At 40.8% G+C, this 27,106-nt stretch overlaps 3 protein-coding genes and 1 pseudogene across 3 annotated transcripts; 1 reads left to right on the top strand and 3 right to left on the bottom strand.

Moving 5' to 3' along the window:
• Positions 1 to 7,374: 7,374 nt before the first annotated feature.
• Positions 7,375 to 9,649, bottom strand: LOC145963199 (uncharacterized; annotated as a pseudogene).
• A 46-nt stretch (positions 9,650 to 9,695) lies between these two features.
• Positions 9,696 to 10,918, bottom strand: LOC145963198 (uncharacterized). The gene is made up of 2 exons (XM_083084901.1): positions 10,887 to 10,918; positions 9,696 to 10,266 (listed from the first exon to the last, which is right to left on the bottom strand). Exons 1-2 carry the CDS (start codon positions 10,916 to 10,918, stop codon positions 9,696 to 9,698), a joined length of 603 nt encoding a protein of 200 aa, XP_082941027.1.
• Positions 10,919 to 14,591: 3,673 nt separating this feature from the next.
• Positions 14,592 to 15,260, bottom strand: LOC145963197 (uncharacterized). Its single transcript, XM_083084900.1, has one exon. The coding sequence runs from the start codon at positions 15,258 to 15,260 to the stop codon at positions 14,592 to 14,594; it is 669 nt and encodes a 222-aa protein (XP_082941026.1).
• Positions 15,261 to 21,707: 6,447 nt separating this feature from the next.
• LOC145963196 (uncharacterized) lies at positions 21,708 to 26,882 on the top strand. Its single transcript, XM_083084899.1, has 3 exons — positions 21,708 to 24,778; positions 24,824 to 25,073; positions 25,476 to 26,882. Exons 1-3 carry the CDS (start codon positions 21,708 to 21,710, stop codon positions 26,880 to 26,882), a joined length of 4,728 nt encoding a protein of 1,575 aa, XP_082941025.1.
• Positions 26,883 to 27,106: the final 224 nt, after the last annotated feature.

Raw genomic sequence — 27,106 nt, 5'->3', positions numbered from 1 at the left:
GATATATGTGGCCCGATAACACCTTCTACATAGGACGGAAATAGATATTTCATCACCTTCTTAGATGACTTTACCCATTATTCAATAGTATTCTTAATAAAAAACAAAGAAGAAGTAACAAGTAAAATAAAAGAATATATCGAAAAGGTAGAAGCTAGATGGAATTTACGAGTATCGAAATTAAGATGCGACAACGGAAGAAAATATATAAAGAAAAACGTGATAACCTGGTGCGAAAGCAAAGGTATAGAACTTGACAGAACTGTACCCTATACACCCCAACTCAACGGAAAAGCTGAGAGACTCAATCGGACTTTAATGAGCAAGACAAGAGCTCTATTATTTGAGTCGAAATTAAAAAAAGAAATGTGGGGAGAAGCTTTATATATAGCAGTATATTTAACGAATAGATCTCCTACAAATATTTTAAAAACTACGCCTTACGAGATGTGGGAAGATAAAAAACCAAATTTGAAAAATTTACAAATATTTGGATGTGAAGCATATGCAAAAATCTTAAAAGAAAAAATCCTTAAAGAAACTGGACGAAAGGAGTAAGAGTTATATTTTTACAAGTTAATAAAAATTTAGAACAAAAATTAAGAAGATCCAAAAGGATACGTAATAAACCAGATCGATACACAGATTATACATATTTAACGTACAAAGAAGCAGTCACGAATTCAGATAAAGAAAATTGGATTCAAGCTATAAACGAAGAAAAGGAAGCACTAAAAGAAAATAATACTTGGCAAATAATTGACATTAAGGAATTGAAAGGTGAAAAACCGTTACATAGCAAGTGGATTTTCAAGGTAAAACAAGATGGAAGATACAAGGCAAGACTTGTAGTAAAAGGATATGAACAACGTGGTTTAGATCAGCAAGAAATATTTAGTCCAGTGATTGGAACAACTGCAATAAGAAGTTTATTTGCTATAGCAACACAAAATAAATATCAAATAGTAACATTTGATGTAAAAGCTGCTTTTCTATACGGAGAATTGCAGGATGAAGTTTTTTTTGTATCCTCCAGAAGGATATAATTGTAAAAATAAAATATTCAAACTAAAAAGGGCACTGTACGGACTAAAGCAAGCGCCATTAAGATGGAATTTAAGATTTACAAATTTCTTAAAAGAAAAAGGTCTTCAACAATTAAAAAGTGAACAATGCTTATTTAAAAAGAAAAATGGAGATTTAATTTTAGGAATATATGTCGATGACGGCATTATAATAGGTAATAATCAAGAAGAGATTGATCAAATAATTGTAAAATTAAAGCAAGACTTTTTTTAAAATGACAATAATACAAAAACCTACCTCCTATGTTGGTTTCGAGATAATTAAAAATGAAGACATAATAAAAATATCACAAATTGAATATATCAAGAGAATACTTAAACAAAATGACATGGAAAATTCAAAGCCAGTGAAGATTCCTATTCAACAAGTAGAACAAACTAAAACTACACGAAGAAATAAAAATTATCCATACAGAGAAATAATTGGAAGTCTGTTATATTTATCAACAAAAACAAGACCTGATATTGCTTATGGTGTGAATTTCTGCAGCAGATATGTAGAAGAACCTTCACAAGAAAGGATTACAGATATTAAACACATATTAAAATATTTAAATGGAAACAAGGAGCACGGAATCGAATATAAAAATAAAGAGAAAAATCTACTAAAAGCATATTGTGACGCCGATTTTGCCGGAGATCCAGAAACCAGAAGAAGTACAACAGGATACGTGATATTATATGCAGGAGGTGCAATCAGTTGGTGCTCAAGAAAACAATCTGTAATAGCACTATCTAGTACAGAAGCTGAATATATCGCCGCAGCGGAGTGCTGCAAGGAGTTATTATATCTGAAGACTCTATTTGAAGAATTATTAAATTATGAAATTAAAATAGAATTAAACGTAGACAATCAAAGTGCGATAGCATTGATTAAAAACGGTATATTAAATAAGAGATGTAAGCATATTGATGTTAAATTTAGATTCATACACATGAATTAGTTAGAGATAATATTGTTACGCCCGGGGCGGGGACTTCGATAAATATCGAAGTCGCGCGGTAAAGAGATCGGCCGCTCGCGGGACGCGCTAAATAAACAAGCACCTTAAGAAACTAATGAACTTTAATGCACTGCACAATTACAACACAAACGGTAACTCAGAACGTAAATACACAATATTAATAACACGGATCGACTCGTAAGAGAAACGCGTCCACACAGCCTGACAGCTGGCTCCAGACTCAAATGACAGCCGCCGCTGTCAACAACCTCTTGACAACGGACTTCTTCTCTTTCCACGACGGACTCGACCGCGACCCGAACCAGGGACGTAACACTTGCTCCCCTCTCGAAAGATTGTCGTCCCGACAATCACGTTGTGGTAAGTCTTTAAAGGAATCTCGTCGTATTTCAGCTCCCGATGTGTCTCCATGTTCTCCCTGAACTGCTGTTGCAGGTTACCGAACCACACATCTTCTTGGGATCAAACGACTTCACAGATTCCAACGACTTCACTGATTTTCTCCTTAGAGAAAAATCTTCAGGCAAGAGGGAGGTGACCTTCCGTGGACCCTTCGTTCTCCAAAGAGAACTTCTCAAGCCTCTGCCTCGGCATTTGCCTTCCGTCCCGCGGGAAAACCACGGCTCAAAAACCGCAGGCGAGGCAGTCTTCGTCCTCTAATGTTCAAATAATTCCTTTTATTTTCCTTTCTGACTTCCTCTCCTTCCTTCCTTAATCTTTCTTGTCAAATTCGGAATTGTTTCCAAAATTTCTTTTCCTTAAACAACAAAAATAATTAAACGAGTAAAAAGCACCAAACTCTTTTATCCAAAACTTTCTTTTCAGGCCTCGGATGTAGAACCATTCCCTAATCAAAATAAATCCGGGAGTCCCTCCCACAACACTTCGAGGATTAGTCTACCAATTAGAATTCATTCAGAAGACAATAAGAATCAAAACAACCATTATTAAAACAAGCACTGGAAATTACGAATATTGCCATCCAGGCATTCTAATGAAAGAATTAATCCCCTATTCAAGATACATCCGGGCCCGCCCCTTTTTACACACACTGGCTGCAAATAAATTTTCATTAACACAGTTTCAACAAAGTTTTAAAACACTACTTTTATTAATAATTTTATTTTCCACGGCAAAATTCATTCTTCTACTCCTCTTTTTTAGAGGGACACTCCGCCCGAAAATGGCCTGAGTCACCACACTTCCAACATTCCTGAGATTTATTTTCGTCCTTTTGATTAAATTTACTTTTCGAGAAACTACTTTCTTGGATGACTTTTACAGCCATCGCTCTTTCCACCGCGATTTTTAAAGAAGTGATATTTTCTAACTGAAGAGTTCTTCTTAGGAAACCGTCCGATAGCGCAGCTATAAACTGGGCACAAGCGATCTTATCCCTCACTTCGTGAGAACACTCAGGGTAAGCAAGACGCGAAAGCCTCTCCAGATCTGCACCCAAAGTAGCCAAATCTTCCGAACTCTTTTGTTTTCTGTTAGTAAACTGGGTATAGTAAGTCTGGGCCAAATGCCCCTCCCCGAAACGCAACTCTAACTTCGATTTCAGCTCGTCGAATTTTAGATTCTCTATTTCAAAAATCCCATCCAAAATCGAACGTGCCTTTCCCCTCAAACAAGCAGCCAAGGCCACGGTTTTCTGTGAATCGCTCCAGTTATTAGCCCGCGCTATCAAAACGAATTGAGTGAGGAACTCACGCAAGGGGACACTCCCGTCATAATTTTCGGTTTTTAATTTTAGGCCCAAGCCGGGATTCGAATTTTCTAATCGTGGACTATTATAAGAAGGACTTAGCTGTTGATCCTGTCGTAATCTCCCTCCAGACGTCGGAGCTCGCTGTCTCGCTCCCGGAGCTGCGCCTCGAATTCGGCTCGCATCTGCAAGCGTTCCTCTCGCAGCTCCCGGATCTCTCGCATCGCCGCCTGAAGCGTGATCGTCTCTGCCGACGGGCTGGGAGTCGCGGCTCGTATCCTCTTTCGTGTAGAGACGCCCGTGGCTGGATCCTGTCGCCCGATGTTTGTCGTCGACATTCTTAATTCAGAGTCCTCACAAAGTTGGCAAAATCACGTTCCGGTTGATCCTTCAGTATCCCGTCGATCCCGGACGAGCCCCCAAAATGTTACGCCCGGGGCGGGGACTTCGATAAATATCGAAGTCGCGCGGTAAAGAGATCGGCCGCTCGCGGGACGCGCTAAATAAACAAGCACCTTAAGAAACTAATGAACTTTAATGCACTGCACAATTACAACACAAACGGTAACTCAGAACGTAAATACACAATATTAATAACACGGATCGACTCGTAAGAGAAACGCGTCCACACAGCCTGACAGCTGGCTCCAGACTCAAATGACAGCCGCCGCTGTCAACAACCTCTTGACAACGGACTTCTTCTCTTTCCACGATGGACTCGACCGCGACCCGAACCAGGGACGTAACAATATAATAAAAATTAAATTTTATTGTCCCACTAATGAACAGTTAGCTGACATTTTCACCAAGCCATTAAATACAGTAAAATTTGTAAAATTTAAAGAATAGTTATTATGTAACTAGCACAAAATTAAGGGGAAGTGTTGAATTATGAATTATATTTATAGTAATTTTGTGCAAGTTTTATGAACACACATATACATATTACACACAAAATAGAAGTTATTTAGAACACATTAAAAACAAAGGAAGAAAACATGTTATTGATTTATTTTTTCGACTGCTCGCCCCTTTCCTTCGGTGACCGTCGATCTGCACACATCTCTGATATCGTCATACCAAATAAGATTATTAATTATAATGTAATAACACCACACAAGCGTATTAATATTGTAATAAATAACACCACACAAGTCATATTATTTATATAAAAACACTATTCAATTATATTACATGATGATTTCAATCTTACGTTATAATCCTTGATTGAAGCCTCAATGTTAATTTGTATTTGTAACAGTTCATCTTTAATAATTGTTAAGAGGCACAATAAAATCATAACATTTATTATTTTTAAACAAATGTGTTCTGGCTTGATATTCTATTTATTTATAGAACTTTTTTAACAGGTTATTTAGTTTCATCAGTCGCAAACATGATATTTTCATGTTTGTACATAATTCAAATGCCAATTGTGTCATCTGAATTATTTGTAAATAAAACGATAAAAACATGTACAAAGTATAGAAGGTGTGGAAATAAACACGAGTGTAATATGTATTAAGGGATAAAGACTATAAGATTTTAAACCAAAAACACGTAAATGTATGGATGGTAAAATTAATAAACGTAAAAATATTAATAGTCATTTTCGATATACGTATAATATAGTTTTATTTTTCACATATAGTTTTATTTTTTAACTATTCTTTGTATAGAGTCTCGGGTGATAAATATGATTTTATCATGCAAGAATAATATATTGAAGAATATATATATATATATAAGAATAATATTCAATATTTAAATTGATATTTGATAAAATTTTTTTAACAATTTAAGGATTACTGCAGCTCTTTTTAGAATTAAATTGTCTATTAAATCCTAAACTGGTATCCTTCCTTTTTTTCAAAAATTTTGTAATATTGAAAAGTAGACATTCGACTTACCATTTGATTTCGATAAGAAACATTATTTTTTAATTTTGTTTCCATAGCTTCTCTCTCTCTCAAAATCGTTTTCATTTTTTAATGGCAGATCTTGAAAAATATCTATTTTTTCTCTTTCTTTCGTTTCGACAGTACCAGCTGAAAGTTTTTCTACATTCTTTCCGAGTTTTTTTTATGTCTGTGTGCATGACGTTCATTTTTATTTCCATATCCGAGAGTTTTCGAATTACATATCGTATAGGATCGCTCGATTCTAAAATATCCAAGAGATGTAATTTATGTGTAAAAACAAAAGATGACATTTGAAAAAATTCTACAGATTAAAAATGTAAAAAAGTGTAAGCTGAAAACTACAAATAAAAAAGATAACGCAAAATTTTTTTAGAATAAATAACATTATAACTTTAATATATGTATATAATAATCGTAAGTAAAATACAAACTATTTGCATATTTACTTCGTTCACAATTGTAGTTCGAGCCTGGTATTTTACTCGTCTTCTTTGCTACTAATGACATTGGAGCGTTAATATTATCGTCATCGTCACACGATTCATCTTTGGAAAAATGTTCATTTCGTGGATCTAAATGTAAATTTAAAACAATATTACAATATATAAATTTATGAATAACTGTAAAATAAAAAATAAAATAGAAATTACTTGCATACTAACCTTTATTAGAGGTGAAGCTCGGACTGTTATCATTATCTTCATAATTTCGGCACTGTTTATCATTTTCAATACGTATTGGATCTAAAAGTAATGAAACAATGTAACCATTGTACATATTATTTATATCATTTTCAGATAGATAGATGGATATTCAAAGTATAAACCAGTTGAAAATTTCGAAGATATCTATTTATAAATTTTTTGTGCAAATCTTATTTTATTTCCACAAAAATTATACTTACGAAAATCTTTTGTTCCTACATTGTAGTACTTCTTTAATGCAGCAGTACTTCCAACTTTCTTAGCACTTTGATGAGTATGACTTTGTCTCTTATCATTATATCTGTCATCAAAACCTTAAAATCATACAACAATACGTTATTGAAACGTTCTATTATTTTTTAGTGTATTAATGCTTTATAAAGCTCTTACTTGTTTGTGCATCCTCTATTTTCTTCATATGTGTAGTTTTTTTCGAAATTTTTGGTATTTCTGGAATCTCTGACATAATACTGTCTGACAATTCAGCATTATTGCTGCTCATTGATGTATCCAAGTTTTTAGCGGCTCTATTTTTCCTAGACTTCTTACGAAAATCTTCGTTTTCAGTATTAGATGCAAGATCAGACTCATGTTCGGCTTGTTTTAACTTTTGTCTCGCCACTGCATAACTCACTGCAACAAAAGTTAATCGTAATAAAACATGTACCATTTTCCTATAATTATTAAAAAACATCAACAAATATTAATGTTACATGCGGAAAACAAATAATAATACACATATTTCAGAAAAGAATATAATGTTACTTACAAAATGTTCCATATATTTTTATAATGGTACATTTTAACATATAGATTCCGGCTCCTCCATACGTTTAACCGCTTTGTCGTATCTTGCAGTATTAGTGTAAGTAGGCCAAAATGCTTCTTTTCGATCTTTAGTCAATCAAATGTCTGGAATCACTGACAGTCCATCTTCAAATTCAACGACTGCGTACATCTTCAACGTGTCAGCCATTCTGTTTCAATGTATTACATTTTGCTATGTATCAATGGAAAAACTGCATATTTGTCATTTTCAAGAGGCAACTTTATATATTTTCTGACAACAGTTTTTAATGGCCACGATTTCAAATTTGAGTATGAATGTACAATATAAATGCCAAGTAAAGAAGATGGACAAGGAACATTATATAGGTCCTTTTTTTCTAAAAATTCGCGACCTATAATGACTCGAATATTGTGCTCTGAATGTGCTATATTTTCTATATACACAATAGCACCACAATTTAATTCGCAGCAACTATCCGCAAGTGTTCCAGCTTTCAACACAATTCCTTCGTACTTTATAGTTTTATATTGGGGATTGTTGCAATTGGAAACAAGTGGACCATCATAATGCAAATTTGTTAAATTTGGATTTACCAAAACAGAATGTGATGAAAGAGAAGTTGATAATAGTGATAAATCCGAGTTCATTTCTTTTTCTTCAATATCTTCGTACAACTTGTTGTAAGGGTCTCTCTGATTTTCTAATATATTTCTTCAATGTTTTCATATAATTTTCAAATTTGAAAGCACTAAAATTATCAAGCGGTCCAAACCGTTTGACGTCATCAACAAGATGTACAAAACTGTGAATATTATGTGACATATTCTCAATACCATATATTTTCTTAAATGTTTTAATAAAGAAAAATATCAAATCTTGCGCATAACTGAAGTATTGGCTTAAATCTGGTGAAGAAAGAATGCGGATAATCACATGTAATGTCATAAAGTTGGTATACACATTTTTTTTTAATATGGATTTAAAAGCCAGTGGACCCGTGTATAATAAAATCAATCGATATTCAGTAGCTTTCCACAATTTCACACAATTCAGTGCTCGTGGCTTTCTCGCAAACTTTACAGGTATTGCAGGCTTTAACAGTGTTATTAAACGTGTAGAGATTTCTTCAACAGATCTATGTTGTAGTCGATAATCCAATTTTCCAGACAGCCATAAATTTATTAATTTACGCATAATTCCTAAGAACACTAAGTTCTTTGCATATGATCTAAGAGAACATTAGTAACAGGCTTAAAATGGTATTCCTAGCAAACTGCAGGTGATATCTGGCTAGTGATAGTTATCGTCAGTCTTTCGAATGAAATCGTCATCTGTTCGAAGTGGTGCATCCACTTGAGGGAAACATATTCTGTTTCCTACATATTCTCCTTCTGTTTGACACTTAGTACAGCTGGAATAACCACAATGTCCCTTTACGCATAGAACGAATGCTTTCGCTGGAGCATCACAAATTAAAGCCTCAAGCCTGCAATTTATATTACGACAGTAGGTATACTAGGAGAGTTCTAACTCAGGTCCTCTCAGGGGAAGTGAGGAGCGAGTGGGATTTCGGCGGCGCGGGGGAATGACGTCACGCGGGACGGAGGGGATTTAAGTGGCGCGGGGGCTGCGGGGCGGGGGACGCTTGTTTCGACGCGTGTCGGATGTTTTATCGCAAGTATAAGCAATATTATATTACATACCCGGTTTATAAACAATATAAACAGCGGTATTCCTTAAGCAATATTGTATTACATACCCTAACGCGTCGGGACATGTTTTCGCAAACAAAATAGCTCTCCCCAGTACACCCCCACCCCCACCCCCCTCACCCCAATATAAGTAATTATAGATTTTTTTCCGTTCGACGTATCCTTACAAAATAGCTCTCGCGGTACCCCCCACCCCCCACCCCCCTCACCCCAATATAAGTAATTCTAGATTTTTTCCGTTCGACGTATTATCTCTCGCATTGAATTACGCGTCGCGCGAATTTATAAACAATATAAACAAATGGCGCCCCCCAGAATCATCTTCCATATTTTTTCCTCGGAAGGAATGCAACGCATATCAGCGCCGATGTTCGGCTGCTTTGTGCTCTCGCGGTACACCCCCCTCATCCCCAATATAAGTAATTCTAGATTTTTTCCGTTCGACGTATTATCTCTCGCATTGAATTACGCGTCGCGCGAATTTATAAACAATATAAACAAATGGCGCCCCCCAGAATCATCTTCCATATTTTTTCCTCGGAAGGAATGCAACGCATATCAGCGCCGATGTTCGGCTGCTTTGTGCTCTCGCGGTACACCCCCCTCATCCCCAATATAAGTAATTCTAGATTTTTTTCCGTTCGACGTATTCTTATCTCTCGCATTGAATTACGCGTCGCGCAAATTTATAAACAATATAAACAGCGATATTCCTTTGAAGAGGATTGGGCGGGTGGGAATACGTGCGAAGAAATTACATCATGATTTAGACTTAAAACTCTTTATTCTTCTTTTTATACATATTTTTCTTACGTACTATGTGGACTAAAAACTAAAGCTGCCAGCTCGCAATCGACGAGTTGATGCTTGTTGAAAGCGTCATTCGCGCGTATTACGTTCGATACTTCTTTTGGATTTATTACAGTGGACGCGATATTGGAGAATTGCGTAAATTTGACATCAACTATTTCGATAATTTTATCCAATCGAGCAAAAGTTACATCTATGCATTGATCGAGATCGAACATACGATGTAACGTCGATTCGATCATCATCATGCATACGTTTGAAGATTCGAGACTTATGAGTTTGACGTCATTAATCGTACGAACTCTCACTGTTAGCGGTCCAACGCTTATGAAATTGTAGTCATCTTTAGAGTCGTTCCGAAGGAAATTTTGAATATTGCGACGTTGCTCGTAGAGTCCCTTCCACGTTTCGAGAGATAATATCAGTTCCTTTCCCCGATGATCTCCTACGGCAATCTCCACGTAACTCGGTGGACCCACGTTGATACCAATTTCGAGGAATTTGAATTCCGTAGCTGTCAATGCGTATCGTCTACCTAGTATACGAACCGCACGACGCTCCAACGAAATGCTACGGGAAAAATTAAAATTAAATAATAGTAATAATAATACAATTTGTAAAAATAGAAAAATAGAAAGAAGTTAAACGAAACTTACTCGTCACATTTGTTCTCAAACGATGGAGTTTTATCACGACTCGGTACATAATTATTCACGCGTCTTCCGACGCCGCTGCTGCTGCTGCTTCTTTCGACGTAGTACATTTCTCTGGGGTTATGAAAAGTGAATCACGAGCAGTTAACGCGACACTAATCGTACAGGAATTAACCGAGTATACGTGACGCTCATCTTCCAAAAGTATAATGTGATGGGGGATCAATGCTTCTAACGCACTGAAATTTAGGAGAAGGGGAGGCGGCGCTCGGACAAAAGAATTCTTAGAAACGCAAGGAAAGGATTAGGGAGGGGAAATAAGAGATAACACATATTAATGTGTGGGTGATCTCAGGATATAAGGAATTAACGCTTCTCGATTAATTAACTCTGAATTTATTTAGATCTACAACTTGAACGGTGCTTGTATATTGTATGTAGTCACGTGTGTACTGTCTGAGGGCGTGATGTGAGCTATCGATAGGCGCGAGATAGATTCTCTTGAGGCTTGATATTCACTCTTCGAAGGCGGAATACCGAATGAATCCTGGAAAACCAGGACTCAGCATGCATGATCCGGGAGAAAGTTTTTATAATCGGAAAGATTCTCGGAGGGACGAGTGACCGTTGTGTAGGAAAAGCCGTGTGTTTGCCATATGCTAATCGGCGATGTAAGGGATCGACGGAAGGCTGCGTAACATGCAAGGGTTGTAAAATTTTACAAAAGTGAAAGCGGATGTCGGATGCATGCATGCCGGGATTAGAATTTATATAGTATACGTGAGTAAATATGTACGTGTGTGTGTAACAGAGACGGAGTAGGAGACAATCGTCCCTACAGTACCCCCCTGCTAGTGTTTAATGATAAAAACAAAAAATTATGAAAATCTTCCTTGTAGCCGGTCCGGGAAGCGGACACGTCTACCAGACTTGGTTGTGTGCTTGGTTGAGCTCTCTTGTGTTGCTGTTTGCTGTGTGTTCGGTGGGTCTGTGATTGCTGCGTCCTTCTCGGTGGGGCCTGGAGCGTCCTCGTCGTTGTTGCCTTCCTGAGAAGCGACTGGGTCATCGGCCATGATGTACGCTGGTTTAAGGCAGTCGATGGAAACCGTAACATCACGGCCGTTCATGCGAACAACGAACGTCTTTTCTGCTCGTTTAATCACTTTGTACGGGCCATCATATGGTTGTTGCAGAGGCTGTTTGAGGCCATCATGCCGTACAAAGACTTCCTCCGAGGTAGCGAGGTCCTTGAAAACAAACGTCTTACCCGTGCCGTGGAGAGACGCGTTTGACGGCCTCAATTCCCGCAGGTGTTGGCGTAGCTCCTTGACGAAGTCTGTCACGTTGTCTGCTGCGTCATCGCGGTGTAGAGAGCCTAAGAACTCGCCCGGCAGGCGTAGTGACTGCCCGTAGACCATGTCGGCTGCCGTGGCTTGCAAGTCTTCTTTCCAGGCTGAGCGGATGCCCAGCAAGACGGTCGGAAGGCTCTGTGTCCATCGATGTTGCTGCTGGCACGTGATCGCTGCCTTTAGTTGACGGTGAAGGCGTTCGACCATGCCGTTGGCTGAGGGGTGATATGCAGTTGTCCTCAAGTGAGTCGTACCTAACAAACGATTCAACTGCTTGAAAAGGTATGACTCAAATTGTCTACCTTGATCTGTAGTTATTCTCAACGGCGTGCCAAATCGAGATATCCATCCATCGTAGAGAGCACGTGCGACGGTTGAAGCTTCTTGGTCGTGCAGGGGAACAGCTTCTGGCCAGCGAGAGTATCGGTCTACCATAGTCAGGCAGTACCGGTATCCCTCCGACGGTGGCATGATGATAATGTCTATATGTATATGTTCGAACCTGGTGGAAGGTGGTGCGAATGTGCCGACAGGTGAGGAGACATGGCGAGAGATCTTCGCGCGTTGGCACTGGACGCAGCTGCGGGCCCACCGTCTGCAATCAGATTTAACTGACGGCCATACGTAACGCTAGGTTACGAGCTTGACCGTCGCGTTGATTCCCGGGTGAGACAGCTGGTGCAGCGAGTCGAATGCGGCTTTCCTAAACTCTTTGGTAACGAAGGGCCGCGCTATTTGCGTTGATACATCGCAAAATACTGCAACGTCGGTGTCAGGGATGCGTACCTTCTTCATTAGGAGGGGAGAGTCTTCCTCTAGGTGTCGCTGGAGCTCTTCATCTTCATGTTGGGCTGCTGCCAAAGCTTCAAAATCGAGCATGCGCTCAACTTCCTCTACGCGCGACAGAGCGTCTGCTACCACGTTGTCCTCCCCGGAAACGTGGCGGATATCGGTGGTGAACTGTCCGATGAAGTCCAGATGTCTAATTGGCGAGGTGAACATTGAGCCGTTCTCGTGTGAAAGGCATAGACGAGAGGTTTGTGGTCCGTGTAGACTGTGAACGACCGTCCCTCCACGGTATGCCTAAAGTGCTTGATTGCCAGATAGATAGCAAGTAACTCACGATCGTAGGCTCCGTATTTTGTTTCCGCAGGACTTAGTTTTTTGGAAAAGAATTCAAGGGGTTGCCAGGCGTCTCCGACCCATTGCTGGAGAGCTGCTCCGACTGCGTAGTCTGACGCGTCGCTGAAGATTGCGAGTGACGCACTGGGCTCGGGATGAGCCAGCAAGGTTGCTTGGGCTAAGCATTCCTTGCTTGACTCAAATGCTTCTATAGTTGTTGACGTCTAGTTGACTGGCGACTTCCCTTTTACATTGCCTTGCAGCAGGTCGTTCAGCGGGACTTGAGTCTCTGCAACCTTGGGTAAGAATCTTCTATAAAAATTCAGCATACCCAAGAACTGGCGTAATCTCTTCACGGTGTCAGGGCGTGGATAGGCCCGTATGGCGTCGACCTTTTCCGGTAGCGGACGAGTTCCTGCGCCGGAAACGAGGTAGCCGAGAAATTTAACCTCGGGCTGTCCAAACACGCACTTTGCTGGGTTGATGATGACACCATACTTCCTCAGCCGCTCAAACAGAATTGTCAGGTGTCTCAGATGCTCTTCCTCTGATGTTGACGCAATGAGGATGTTGTCGATATATGCATAGCAGAACTCTAGCCCTTGCAGCACTTCGTCGATAAAGCGCTGGAAGGTCTGCGCTGCATTACGCAAACCGAAGGTCTTGAATCCAAACTCGAAGAGTCCGAAAGGCGTTGTTATGGCTGTCTTCGGGATGTGCTCCTCCGCGACTGGGATCTGATTGAAAGCTCGCACCAGATCGATGGTGGAAAAGATGTTTTTCCCACGAAGTGACTGAGAGAAATCCTGGATATGTCTCACTGGATATCGGTCCGGACAGGTTCTCGCGTTAAGGGCGCGTTAATCTCCGCAAAGCCGCCAGTCATCGCCCTTCTTCGGCACCATGTGCAAGGGCGATGCCCAAGAGCTCTGCGACGGGCGAGCGATTCCCAAACGCAACATGGTCTCGAATTCCTTCTTTGCCGCCTCCAACTTCTCCGTTGAAAGGCGGCGTGGCTTCTGTGCGACGGGTGGCTCTGGTGTGGTAATGATGTAGTGCCTCGTCGAGTGACTCACCGCCTTGGGGGCTCCGTCCGGTCGTGTCACCTCCGGGAATTGATGGAGGAGTTCATGGTACCGTGATGAGCCTGAAATGGCCCTAATGCTCGGAATGTCGCACTCAATCACCTTTCCACGACAGGTGAATTGAGTGGACACGTCCAACAGCCGCTGGTTTCTCATGTCCACCAAGAGCCCATAGTGCACGAGAAAGTCCGCACCGATGATCGGCTTGGACACAGCGGCAACGACGAACCTCCAGGTGAATTGACGCCGCAGTCCAAAGTCCAGTGGCAGCGTTATCGTTCCGAACGTAGCGATGGTTGTACCGTTCGCCGCAGAAAGCTCATAGCTCGACTTTGCACGGGGTCCCGGCAACAGCGAGCGCGGAAACACACACACGTCGGCTCCGGTGTCAATTAAAAACTGTCTCTTCGTCGATCGGTCACTGACAAAGAGGCGGCGCGATGTCGCGGGGCTGATGTCGTCGGCCGCCATTAGCGACTGCCCTGCTCGTTTCCCGAAGAACTAGTATCGTATTTGCACGGTTTTTCGCAATTTCTTGCCTGCTCGCCATATTGCCAGTGGTACCAGCATGTATCGTTAGCTGCACTAGGACGGCGGCTCCGCGATCGCGAACGCGAGCGCGGCCGGGAGCGCGAGCGCGACCTTCCGCAGGTTTCGCAGGTTCCGCCAGTAGATTGGCGCTGCCCTTAGGTATTAATTTCGATGGCTGCGAGTTTCTGCACCGCCTCAATCATTACGCGAGTCAGGCCATCATACTGAACTTGGGCAGGCGGAGGTGTGGTGGCTGTCGTCTCAGCGATAATCCCTGCCGGGCCGTATAAGTCCGCAATCGAATACGCGATTTCGGCTCTCTTATCGAGCGTGAGGTCACGATGCGCCGCGAGGAGTGCTTGGACATTTCTAGGCAGGCGGCTCAGCCAGAGCGTCTGCAAGATGTCCTCTGGAAACTCCGTTCCGGCGAGGCCGCGAAGATGTCGGAGAAACTGCGACGGCTTGCGGTCTCCGAGAGGCTCGTTCTCTAATAGGCGGCGCGTGTTTTGCTCGCGCGATGAGCCAAGACGCTTGATTAACTCGGTCTTTATAAGCTCGTATGATCGTTCTCCTCTAGGCCGGGTAAGTATATCGCGGACCTCCAGAGCGTACCTTTGGTCGAGGGCGGTGAGAACGTGGCCATATTTGGTGTTGTCCTGAGTTATTCCCGCAGCTTCGAAACCGCCCTCCAGCATCAGGAACCACAACTCCGGATCCGTAGGTATAAAGGGTGGCACTTTAACTGATACTCGATCGACTGATGATGCACTCGGAGGGTTCTCCATTTCGCGGTTAACGACGCTACTGCCATTGTTGTACGCCATACCGATAATCTCGAGGAAAAGAGAAAATAAAAAAAAATAACGAATAATAATCGGAGCGCCAAGCACTATGACGCACTGCACAGATCACTCACGGTTCGCGAAAGATCACGTCGGGGTCACCAATTTGTGGGTGATCTCAGGATATAAGGAATTAACGCTTCTCGATTAATTAACTCTGAATTTATTTAGATCTACAACTTGAACGGTGCTTGTATATTGTATGTAATCAGGTATATACTGTCTGAGGGCGTGATGTGAGCTATCGATAGGCGCGAGATAGATTCTCTTGAGGCTTGATATTCACTCTTCGAAGGCGGGATACCGAATGAATCCTGGAAAATCAGGACTCAGCATGCATGATCCGGGAGAAAGTTTTTATAATCGGAAAGATTCTCGGAGGGACGAGTGACCGTTGTGTAGGAAAAGCCGTGTGTTTGCTATATGTTAATCGGCGATGTAAGAGATCGACGGAAGGCTGCGTAACATGCAAGGGTTGTAAAATTTTACAAAAGTGAAAGCGGATGTCGGATGCATGCATGCCGGGATTAGAATTTATATAGTATACGTGAGTAAATATGTACGTGTGTGTGTAACAGAGACGGAGTAGGAGACAATCGTCCCTACAAATGTTTACATATATTATTTTTCTTGCAATTCTTTCTGGCGTTGCGACCACCAGTTAAATATTTTGAATACATTTTGTAATGCGCAATTCTTAACATGTTTTCCACATCGCATACTATTGATAATATCTAATTTATTTAGAGAATCAATATCTTCGTAATCTGCATCCAAGGTTTCAATAATATAGCCGTTTCCTGCATCGTCTAGTATATCGGTCAGCCATTTTTGCTTTTCAAGTCCTTTAACGTACACGACAGACGATTCTTCTTCTTCTCCTTCGTGTATCGTACCAACTACAGCTGTTGTAATTACACGCTGAGCCAAGCCATACGGAACGTTTCCGTCTTCCCATTGTAATCCATGATGATTTCTAATCACCTATGAGACTTGACATCGCTCAGATTTTGTAAGCACGCTCCACGATACGGGACTTGCGAAAAAGTAATGCGAGAGAACATATCCCTTTCTCAGGACTACCGCTTCCTTCACGAAGAATAGTTTGCCGATGGTAAATCCTTGCAGATCCACAAACGTTGGTACGGACATGACGAGATCTCTCGTCGAGAGAAATGATGAAACTCTAAAACCAACGCCTCGCAACACTTTGATTTATATCCTGCTCCTCTTCCCCTCTCTCTTGTGTCGATATTGTCGCGAACACTTAGGTGATTTTGCGTACAACGTTGGTCAACGGATTGTACTGGATCACGCGATCGTGTATGATGAGACAGTACGCAGTGGTATTCGTCGGCACGTTCTCCTTACACTCGAATTCCAATCTCACATTCATGGTTGCGCTCTTGACCGATTCGTTTTGTCGAGAACAATCGATAATCACGAACGGACCGTTACGTAGAAACATCGAGACGGTGAGACTCGGCTCGAGATACTCATATCCGTAATATTTGCAGAAGCGCGTGTATGTGTCGTACAGAATGGACCATCTGTTTTTATCGAAATCCAGGTTCATATCGTCGTACGGATAACATTCCGAGTTCAGATAGAGTTTCACGTTGATCAATTTGCAGTCGTCGAATCGACTCGTATCCTCAGACATAACATTCTTCCGGCCTGTTTGCAGAGTGAAGACAACGTAGCGTGGTTTCTCCAGCTGAGTCGCGGTCTTAATGGCCCACGAATGCTTGGTTGTACGCTGCAATAGCGGATACTCGTACAGATCCCACGAGCGAAAACCCATGCTGAGATATCGTCCGCTTTCCAGAGCACGCAGCATCGACAGTTTTTCAATCTCGCTCAACAGCACGTGTGGCATTCGCCATTGTATCTTGAATATGTTGATCGCAGGCTCCAGCGTCGAATCTCCAAGCAGACCATTGTTGTCGTTGCGCGATCGTATTAAGATCAATTCGTGACGAGCGTTAATCACTACGCGTTTGTAATCCTCGCAAAATCCCAATAACATGTAGAGCGGTACGCAAAAATTGAAGTATCCATTCGCATTGGTCGACGCATCCCAGCCGGCGTTCCTCATAATCACGCTTCTATCGGATGATACCGTTACATAGTTTTTGAGCGTAGTAGTTATTCCTACGTTTCTATTGCGATCAATCTCAACGCTATCGAGTTCGTATCGAATCTCATCGAACATGAATGCGACGCAATTATTTCCCAGTGCCACATCACCTCCTTCAGGTGGTGGTCTGTTTTTCGTTAGTTTTCCCTCGATGTATAGGAAACTCTCATACGGCAACGTATACAGATCCTGTTGTTGTATGGGTATTCTTATCTCGTCACTGTATCCGAACGTTGTATTGGCGAACGGGTTGTACGTGTGAGTCTCGATCTTGACGATACAATCGTCGAAGATTGGTTCGTCATCGATGTTGAAGATGTCGGTCATCGTTCAACTGTTTCGCATCGCGAATCCCAAAGATTGTAAAAACGCAACGTTCGATGCGCTGAGTTTCTTTTTCTTGGATAATTGGATATTAGCGAACGTCTACGTTGTTGTTGTTGTTGTCGCTGGCCTCGTAAAGATTGCGTTATCTCTCACGTCTTTCGATCCGTTCAACACGAGCATCTCATACGTCGCATACGTATGTTATCGCCGTAGCCGTCGTACGTGCAATCTTACGGTGATCTCTTCTCCTCGAAAATCGAGCAATCGTCCGTTCTGGTCGACAACGCGTAACGTTAAATCCGTAATGCTCCGCGCGATGATCGGCAAGTAAATGATCTGCGCCGGCGTTTCCGATATCTTATATCCCGTCGGCACCCTCGATGAAAATTCATGTATCGTATGAACGAGTTTGCCGTTGTTGTACGCGCCCGCGGTCACGTTACATTCTACGCGGATAATATTCACGTTGATAATGTTAATCGGCATGTTCGATTCGTACCATTTTCGCGGCTCGAGAATACGATTCGAGAATCCTAGCAGCGATCCAATGTTGTTGGGTTTGCTAAAGTTTATTTTGTATGCGCATTTGATCTCGCTCCTCATCGTATTGTAATTAGCGCGGAGCACTATCGGATATTCTTCATCTTCATAGTCTCCATCGTCAATGTGTTTCTTATCGCGATGTTTCCGTGAAATTGCATGTTTCAAAAATGCATGTATATTTCGCAACGTAGGATCCCTCGGGAATCGTAATTTCCGCGTCGTCTTTGCCAAAGTAAAATTTATTATTCGAGGAATTCACATTCGGTATCGTGTGATAAGTCTCAAAATCCGTTAGACCGAGCTCGTATGCATCGTCGCCCAAATCTACGGCGGGAAAGAAGTTTGCCGCGAGAACGCTACTCTTCCCAATCAACGTGAATGTCATAGACATGTCGGCAAAACTGTTTAACGAATACTGAATTAAATAGCGTAATATCCGTCTTTAAATTCGCACGCATCGACCGTTCGAAGAAACTGCAAGCACAATTGTCCGCAGATGCTCTGACCGTAAGTTTGAACAGGTGTGTGATTGTACTGTATCTTCGTTATGTTTCGTCCGAAATATCGCACCAATTCATTCGGTGGTCGAAGATTGCCGAAACTGTCGAAATATATAACGCGATTCCCCCTCTTTGCGTACGTTAATGAGTACCTGGTCCTTCGACGTTATCCAAATTTACGATGCCGCTCTCGTTTTGATATATATCACCGATCAGTAAAGAGTCGCGCATGAAAACACCTCTAAAATATGGAATGCGCATACGTTTTGCCAGTTGTAGCACTTGTACGTTGGTAGTTGCGCCCTGCGGCATTTTTAGCGTCTCTTTGACGTTTTTTTTTTCTCATTGAGGCTCCTCGTCCGTATTTGTAAGGAGCGAGATATAATCCGCGACCTTCCATGGTGCGATTGTGACGTAGCATCTCTTTCAACTGACGTTGCGCGGCTTTTCTGTCGTTCACCGCCTTCGCTACACCCGCCGCTCCACCGATCAGGAATCCGAGCGCACCCAACATTGGTAGAATCGGCAACACGCCGCCGCATTTTGCTACCGGAAGTATCCGTTTCTTCGCCGTTTTTTTCTTCGTCTTCGTCTTCGTCCTCTTCAGACCCATACCGAGCTTCGTCTTGGCTTTCATCGCTGCCCAGACAGCTGTGGCGGCGGCTCTCTCACCGAGAGTCGAATCTCTCGCACCGATGCGATTTCGCGCTTTCTCGGCGAGTATCCTATCCGCCGCGTGTCTCTCGGTGAGATCGTTGCTCCGAGAGTATGCTATATCGTGTTCATGACATGCCGCGTCCAATGGATTGATACCTCGATCGCCTCTGGCTAATCGCTTCTGCAACCGCGTGCCTAGACCGCAAAACTGATAGCCGGGAATATGGAATTTGATCGGAAGCGCGTTTATCGCACGATTTAAGAGACCGCCACCTCTAGCCGCTAGAGGCGCTAATACTAATCTGACCTGCTTGTCGTCGGTCGTCGCGTCGCGCGCTTTGCATCGAGTATCACGTTCTGTTAACGCGTTTCTTTAATCGAGTGTGTAATTAATAATTAAATACGTTAACCGTTTATTAAATTCGTACCATAACCGTTGGTAAATTCCTCCTTTTATCAATCGTGAGTGATTAAGTGCGCGAGTAAATTTGTAAAAGTGTCGAAAGTGATGAAAGAAAAAACTTCGCTTATTTGACGATGTGTCAGACTGCGTGTTGAAGAAACGACGTCTCGTCGACGACGATTATTATCGTGCAACACACTGGGCACTGCTATTTATCAGCAGTATGAAGAATCTCATTATTAAGGTAAGAATAAGTGAGTGAGTGAGAGAGTGAGAGAGAAAGAGGGAGAGAGAGAGAGAAAGAGAGAGAGTACGGTGCATGTGTGGATACGCGTGCATAAATACACCACACACACACACACACACACACACACACACACACACACACACTGATTGTTACACTCATCGTGTGCAGCAATCAGCTGATCGCGTCGAGCGCCCCACATGATCGTCTGTATCGGACGATGAGTTGCGCCGTCCCTGTCTACCTCTTGTACTCGTTCCGTAATTCGCAAACTATTTTATTTAATAATTTAAAAACTAAGCCTCGTAGACAATTTTAGTAAAGGGAAAATCGTCTTAGAATAGACTAGACAATTTATTTTTTTAAAGACAAACGTTTGTTCTGAATCACCCTGTAGACCTCTGTTATCTGTGCTCTATTATCTTTATTATTTGCTCGCGTGCAGGCATGTCTCTTATTGTCGATTCACTCGTATACTGTTATCTTGTTTTATTTATTTATATCATGTTTATCGTTTAATATTTGAATAATCATTTACTTTCATTTATTCATTTGTTTATTTATTACATTTTCCATAATTTCGAATATTCTGTTCATCCTATTTATTAGTAAATTTATGTATCCTTTTAATGTATATTTATTTATTTGTTATATTTATTATTTAGCATTTAGGACAATCTTTTAGACTCGTTTGTTTATTTATTTAATTCATTGTTTTTATTAATTTCAGGTATTCCGTCCATCCTATTCTATTAAGGTAATTATATATATTTTAATATATATCTATATTTATGTATTCATCTGTTTATTATTAGTTTATTTACACCTATATATTAATTAATTAATTAATAGTACTCTATTCCCTCATATGTTTACATATTTATGTTTGTATACGATCTTTCGACAATCGAGATTTTATTGCCTTTGTTATCTTATTCACGTTTACACCTCCGCGTCTCAAATTCTCGAGTCACCATTATTCCATTATTTTATCTTGTCCTGTTTATGTTGTATTTAGTGTCTAATATTTATAAAATTCCTCGTTAATTTTGTTTATTCTATAATCCTCCTTTCTAATTAATATAATTAATTAATCTAATTAATATATAATTATATATATATTCTTTAATATATATCTACATTTATTATATTCGTTCCTTTGTTATTAAATTGACTATACATATTGTTAAGTATTGTAATGTTCTGTTAGATGGCAGGCGAGTCAGAGTCGCATGCTCGCGCGCAAAAACCGCCACATTTTTCTTTGTGGCTTGTATCTCTCTCAATAAGTAAGCAATAAAGAGCACATTTAAGTAACATATTTTGGTCCTTCGACGGCGTTACGGATATTCGTAACGAGAATCAGCATTAGTAAAACATAATAGCAGTGTACACATTATATACATTGCAATAAAAAGTATAACCTCAAATCAATGCACGGTTATTATAAAGGAAATAATCGAAAAGCTATACACAAATAGCACGACAAACAACACAAACTACAAGGATCCTGCAATATTGACAATACAATCGAGCCGAATAAAGAGAAGTTTCAGGTACGTGAGTCTCATTCCTATCTCAATCCTTTCCAAAAAAAAAAGGGGGGGAAGGCACCATGTCAACGAAAAAAGGACTAAGATTAAGTAGAAGGCACATAAAAGGCAATTTAATCAGATTCAGTGAATTCTTAGAATCTCCAGCGGCAAATGATAAGGTAGAAGTACAAGAACGGTTAAATGTTGCTTCATTATTATTAAATAAATTCGAAACTGTTCAAGCGCAATTAGAAGAATTGGATCAACCTCAAGACGAAGCAGTAGAATTTATAGAACCAGCACAGGAAGAAATAGAGCAACGTCTGGAATTTGAAAACCTTTATTACAAATGTATGGCGAAGGCAAGAAGTCTTTTACAAACAGAAGCAGTGGACGTTCCAGCAGCAGAGAACATAAATAACAATTTCACAAAAGTAAAGTTGCCTACATTAGCACTTCCCACGTTCCAGGGGGAATATGAAAAATGGATGCTGTTTAAAGATTCATTCACATCTGTCATCGATCAGAACGTAAGTCTTACACCAATTCAAAAATTTCAATATCTTAGAAGTGCACTAAAAGGCGATGCATTACAAGTTATAGAATGTCTCAACACAAGCGCAGAAAATTACAATATCGCATGGGATTTGATAAAAAGAAGGTACGACAACAGAAGACTCATTGTAAATACACACGTTCAGCAACTTCTTAGCTTACCCGCCATTAGCAAAGCAGAGAATATTACACATCGGTCTCTCGTCGATTTAATAAGGTCGCACGTTCGAGCATTGAACGCACTAGATCAACCTGTACAATATTGGGATACGATAATAAGTTATATCGTCACGAGTAAGCTTGATTTCGCCACGAGACGAGATTGGGAAAATGAGGTAAGCAAGATTGAACATGATGAACTACCATCTCTCGAAGATTTAATGAAGTTTTTAGAAAATCGAAGTCAATCCTTTGAGTTAATAGAAAAATGCAAAATTAAACAAGAATTAGTTAAGTGCGCAAAAGTATCAAAGAAAGAAAGAGCAGTATCATTAGTCACGACCGAACGAGCATGTGAACTTTGTAATGAGAATCACAAGATTTATCAATGTCAATCATTTCTTGACATGCCGATTGTGACAAGAGCAAAAGAGATTCAAACTAAGCGTCTATGTCTTAATTGCTTACGGCCAGGACATATAAGTAAGGACTGCAAGGCATCCACTTGCAAGAAATGTAACAAACGTCACAACACTTTACTACATGAAGATCGGACAGCAAATATTCCTTCTAATGCACTCTTGAAGACGACGAGTCAAGCAGAACCGCAATCTTCCAATACAGCTGTTCATTACGTACAAACTTCTGAAGAAAATTGTTGCATCACACAAGATAGCTCCGAGTACACAGCGATTCATTATGCGCAAGGGAAATCCCCGCAAGTTATATTGTCCACTGCACAAGTGCTGATATACGACAAGTACGGAAAGCGCCATAGTTGTAGAGCATTACTAGATCAGGGCTCTCAATCAAATATCATAACAAGCGCCTTAGCACACAAGCTTAAATTACCTCTCGAAAATATTAATATGTCTATAAGCGGAGTTCAAGGTATGAAGACAACAGTAGGACAATCAATTCAAGTTCAATTTCAATCGAGATTCGGTACCTTTTCGTCACAAATGTGTTGCCTGGTGATGCCAAAGATTACAAAAACGTTGCCACATATAAAGTTAACAAGTGATGTTGTTCGTATTCCAGATAACATTGAGCTTGCGGATTCTTCATTTGACACTCCAGAAGTCATCGAGTTATTGATTGATGCAGGTTTATTCTGGAATCTTCTATGCATTCCGCGCATTCAATTGTCAAAAGATGAGCCAATATGGCAAAAAACAAAGCTAGGATGGATTGTTGGAGGTGAAATGAATAACCTTCAAGAACATCAAGTTTCGACATGTCATTTGATTACAAACGAAACCTTAAATAACCAATTAGAACAATTTTGGAGGATTGAAGACATCGAAATTAGAGAAGAAATAGATCAGCTTGACCCTTGCGAGCAACATTTTATAAATACTTGTCAGCGACAACCCGACGGAAGATATATAGTCAGTCTTCCCAAGAATGCGGAAATTCAACTAGGAAATTCTCGAGACAAGGCCGAAAAAAGATTATTCTCGTTGGAAAGACGATTGAACAAACAGCCTGACTTGAAGAATGCGTATCACAATTTTCTTAACGAATACCTGCTGTTGAATCATATGTCAGAAGTTGAAGACAGTAACTCAGAAGTAGAAGTTTTCTACTTACCGCATCAAGCAGTCATACGCAAAGACAAATTGACTACGAAATTACGAGTCGTTTTTGATGGATCGGCAAAATCATCTAATGGAAATTCACTCAACGATAAGCTACTGTGCGGACCTAATCTGCAGAACGATCTAATTGACATTTTACTGCGTTTTCGCATACATCAGATTGTAATTACTAGCGACATTAAAATGATGTATCGACAGATTTTGATCAGAGAAGAGGATCGACCATTGCAACGCATTCTATGGCGAGAAGAATCGGACCTGCCTATTAAAATTTTTAACCTGAATACGGTCACATATGGAACGTCTTGTGCACCGTTTTTAGCAATGCGTTGCTTGAGGAAATTAGCAGAAGACGAAAGAAAGGATTATCCTCTGGCAGCCGCTATTTTAGAAAACGATTGTTATATGGATGACATTCTTACTGGTACGAATACCATCACCGAAGCTTTGGAACTTCAAAAACAACTCACCGAACTGTTAGCACGAGGCAAATTCAAATTGCGAAAATGGCGATCAAATAAGCCAGAAGTTCTCAAACACTTGCAAAAAGAAGATCAAGCAGATGAGCTACTGCTACTAGAACAGAAACAGACATTGAAGACTTTAGGTATTCTATGGAACTCAAAAACGGACGAATTACAGTTCAACGTCACCCCAGCGGACCTAACTAGTATCACAAAACGGACTGTTCTTTCTACGATTGCTCGTATTTATGATCCATTGGGTCTTATTGGACCAATTGTAATAGAAGCAAAACACATTTTACAGAATTTGTGGCAATTGAAACTATCATGGGATGAACCGCTTCCACAAGAACTGAATAAAAAATGGAGCACGTATATAAAGTCTTTATCAAAGGTAAATAAAATATGCATTCCTAGAGTCATTTGTCCAAATAACATAACGGAAACTATCGAGCTACATGGATTCAGTGACGCGTCGACCAAGGCATATGGCGCATGCATTTATGCAGTTAGTCGGGATGACGCAGGAGTCTTAACTTCGCGTCTTGTGTGCTCCAAATCTCGCATAGCACCACTGCAGACACTCTCCGTACCACGTTTAGAGCTTTGTGCCGCTCTATTGCTTGCAAAATTAGTACACGTCGTATCTCAAGCTTTTGGGATAAAGGTATCGGCAACTTATTTATGGAGTGACTCTCAAATCGTGCTCGCATGGATACAAACTGCTGCATCGCAGCTGAAAACTTTTGTCGCAAATAGAGTCTGAAAAATTCAGAAGTTAACGAAGCCGGAAAGTTGGCGTCATGTAAATTCATTTGAAAACCCGGCGGATATTTTGTCACGTGGATTACTAGGAGATAAACTCATCGAAAATGAATTATGGTGGGCAGGACCTCAGTGGCTCCTATTTCATGAACTACCGCACACATCAAACATGAAGATCATCAACATTCCTGAACAAAAGTCAATTTTTCTTAATGTGTGTTCCCCTATTTCAGGTATTCTACATAAATTTTCATCGTATAAAAAATTGCAACGAGTTATTGCCTATTGCAATCGATTCATTCAGATTAAATGTCGAAAGACGAAGTTATCAGGACCATTGACTGTAGACGAACTACTAGAAGCAGAATTAACAATAGCGAAGATGGTGCAACAAGAATCCTTTCCTCTAGAACGTCTCAAGTTGCAAAAAAAAGGCATGGTCAGCACTAAAAGCAAGCTTCTTCCACTCAACCCATTTCTGGACACGAATGGTTTAATCCGGATTGGCGGGCGAATACAACAATCTAACATGTCATGGGAACAACAACACCCGATTATTCTTCCTTCAGGACATTTTATTACCAATCTACTGATGTACGAAGAGCACGTCCGCCTTCTGCACTGTGGACCGGAACAACTTTTAAGTTCTATACGTCAAAAATACTGGCCGCTGTCAGGACGGCGAGAAGCAAAAAAGATAAAGCATAATTGCATTAAGTGCTACCGTATGCGACCATCGGTACCTGATGTTATTATGGGAAATCTTCCTCGAGAACGTGTAACCGAAGGAACACGTCCCTTCATAAATTGTGGGGTAGACTATGCTGGACCCCTCCAATATCGCACAAGTCAAGGACGCGGAAGACCACAAATTTTAAAGGCATATATCGCAGTATTTACATGTCTAAGCACAAAGGCAGTTCATCTAGAACTGGTTACTCAACTGGCAACGGAGTGTTTTTTAGCAGCACTCAAGAGATTCACTTCTAGAAGAGGACTATGCGCTCAAATATTCTCTGACAACGGAACTAATTTTGTTGGTGCAAATAAGGAGCTGCAAGCAATCTATGAATTTCTACGATCTAACAACGCAACCATCACTGAAGATTTAGCCGCACAAAAAATAAGCTGGAAATTCATACCTCCGAGAGCCGCACATTTTGGCGGCCTATGGGAGGCGGCAGTTAAAATTGCAAAACGTCATCTTTACACTGTAACTCAAGGTCTAGTACTAAACTTTGAAGAAGCCTATACATTACTTACACAAATTGAAGCAGTCATGAATTCTAGACCACTGATTCCTTTATCCTCTGATCCTCAAGACTTATCTGTATTAACTCCCGCCCATTTTATAATAGGAGACTCACTTACATCTCCAGTCGAGTACTATTATCTCGATACAGCGGACAACCGTTTATCCCGCTGGGAACATTTGCAGAAAGTACGTCAACACTTTTGGCAAAGATGGCAAAGAGAATATTTACATCAACTCCAGACCAGACATAAGTGGAACATCTCTGGAACTAATATCCAACCAGGAGCCCTAGTGCTGTTGCAAGAGGACAATACCGCACCTCTTCATTGGCCATTGGGACGAATCATCGATGTCCATCCCGGACTTGACGGAGTTGTCCGAGTTGCGTCTGTTAAGACAGCTCGCGGAATTGATAAAAGACCAGTCAAAAAACTATCTCTATTACCTATTCATTAACAATTTAATTACATTTGTTTAGTTGTTTTATTTACATTTTATTTCTATTTGACGTCCGGACCCAAGATACATTCAATCTGTTAATTTGTTTATTTATACTGTAATATTTGAAACCAAAGATTTCAAAGTCGGGCGGAATGTTAAGTATTGTAATGTTCTGTTAGATGGCAGGCGAGTCAGAGTCGCATGCTCGCGCGCAAAAACCGCCACATTTTTCTTTGTGG

This window comes from Camponotus vicinus, unplaced genomic scaffold (assembly GCF_025532165.1).
Source record: "Camponotus vicinus isolate PSW18456_S1 unplaced genomic scaffold, iyCamVici1.0 SCAF_12, whole genome shotgun sequence".
Lineage (NCBI taxonomy): Eukaryota > Metazoa > Arthropoda > Insecta > Hymenoptera > Formicidae > Camponotus > Camponotus vicinus.
This window is presented reverse-complemented; position numbering and strand designations above follow the sequence as displayed.

Bases quoted from the DNA above. Each gene is read 5' to 3' on its own strand.
- LOC145963196 (XM_083084899.1), top strand. From the start codon at position 21,708: ATGTCAACGAAAAAAGGACTAAGATTAAGTAGAAGGCACATAAAAGGC. The intron at 24,779-24,823 runs GTATATAAAGTC...ATGCATTCCTAG, and splicing joins CTGAATAAAAAATGGAGCAC to AGTCATTTGTCCAAATAACA. The intron at 25,074-25,475 runs GTATCGGCAACT...CGATTCATTCAG, and splicing joins CTCAAGCTTTTGGGATAAAG to ATTAAATGTCGAAAGACGAA.
- LOC145963198 (XM_083084901.1), bottom strand. From the start codon at position 10,918: ATGCTGAGTCCTGGTTTTCCAGGATTCATTCG. The intron at 10,267-10,886 runs GTATTCCGCCTT...TTTTTCCCGTAG, and splicing joins GGTTTTCCAGGATTCATTCG to CATTTCGTTGGAGCGTCGTG.
- LOC145963197 (XM_083084900.1), bottom strand. From the start codon at position 15,260: ATGGCGTACAACAATGGCAGTAGCGTCGTTAACCGCGAAATGGAGAAC.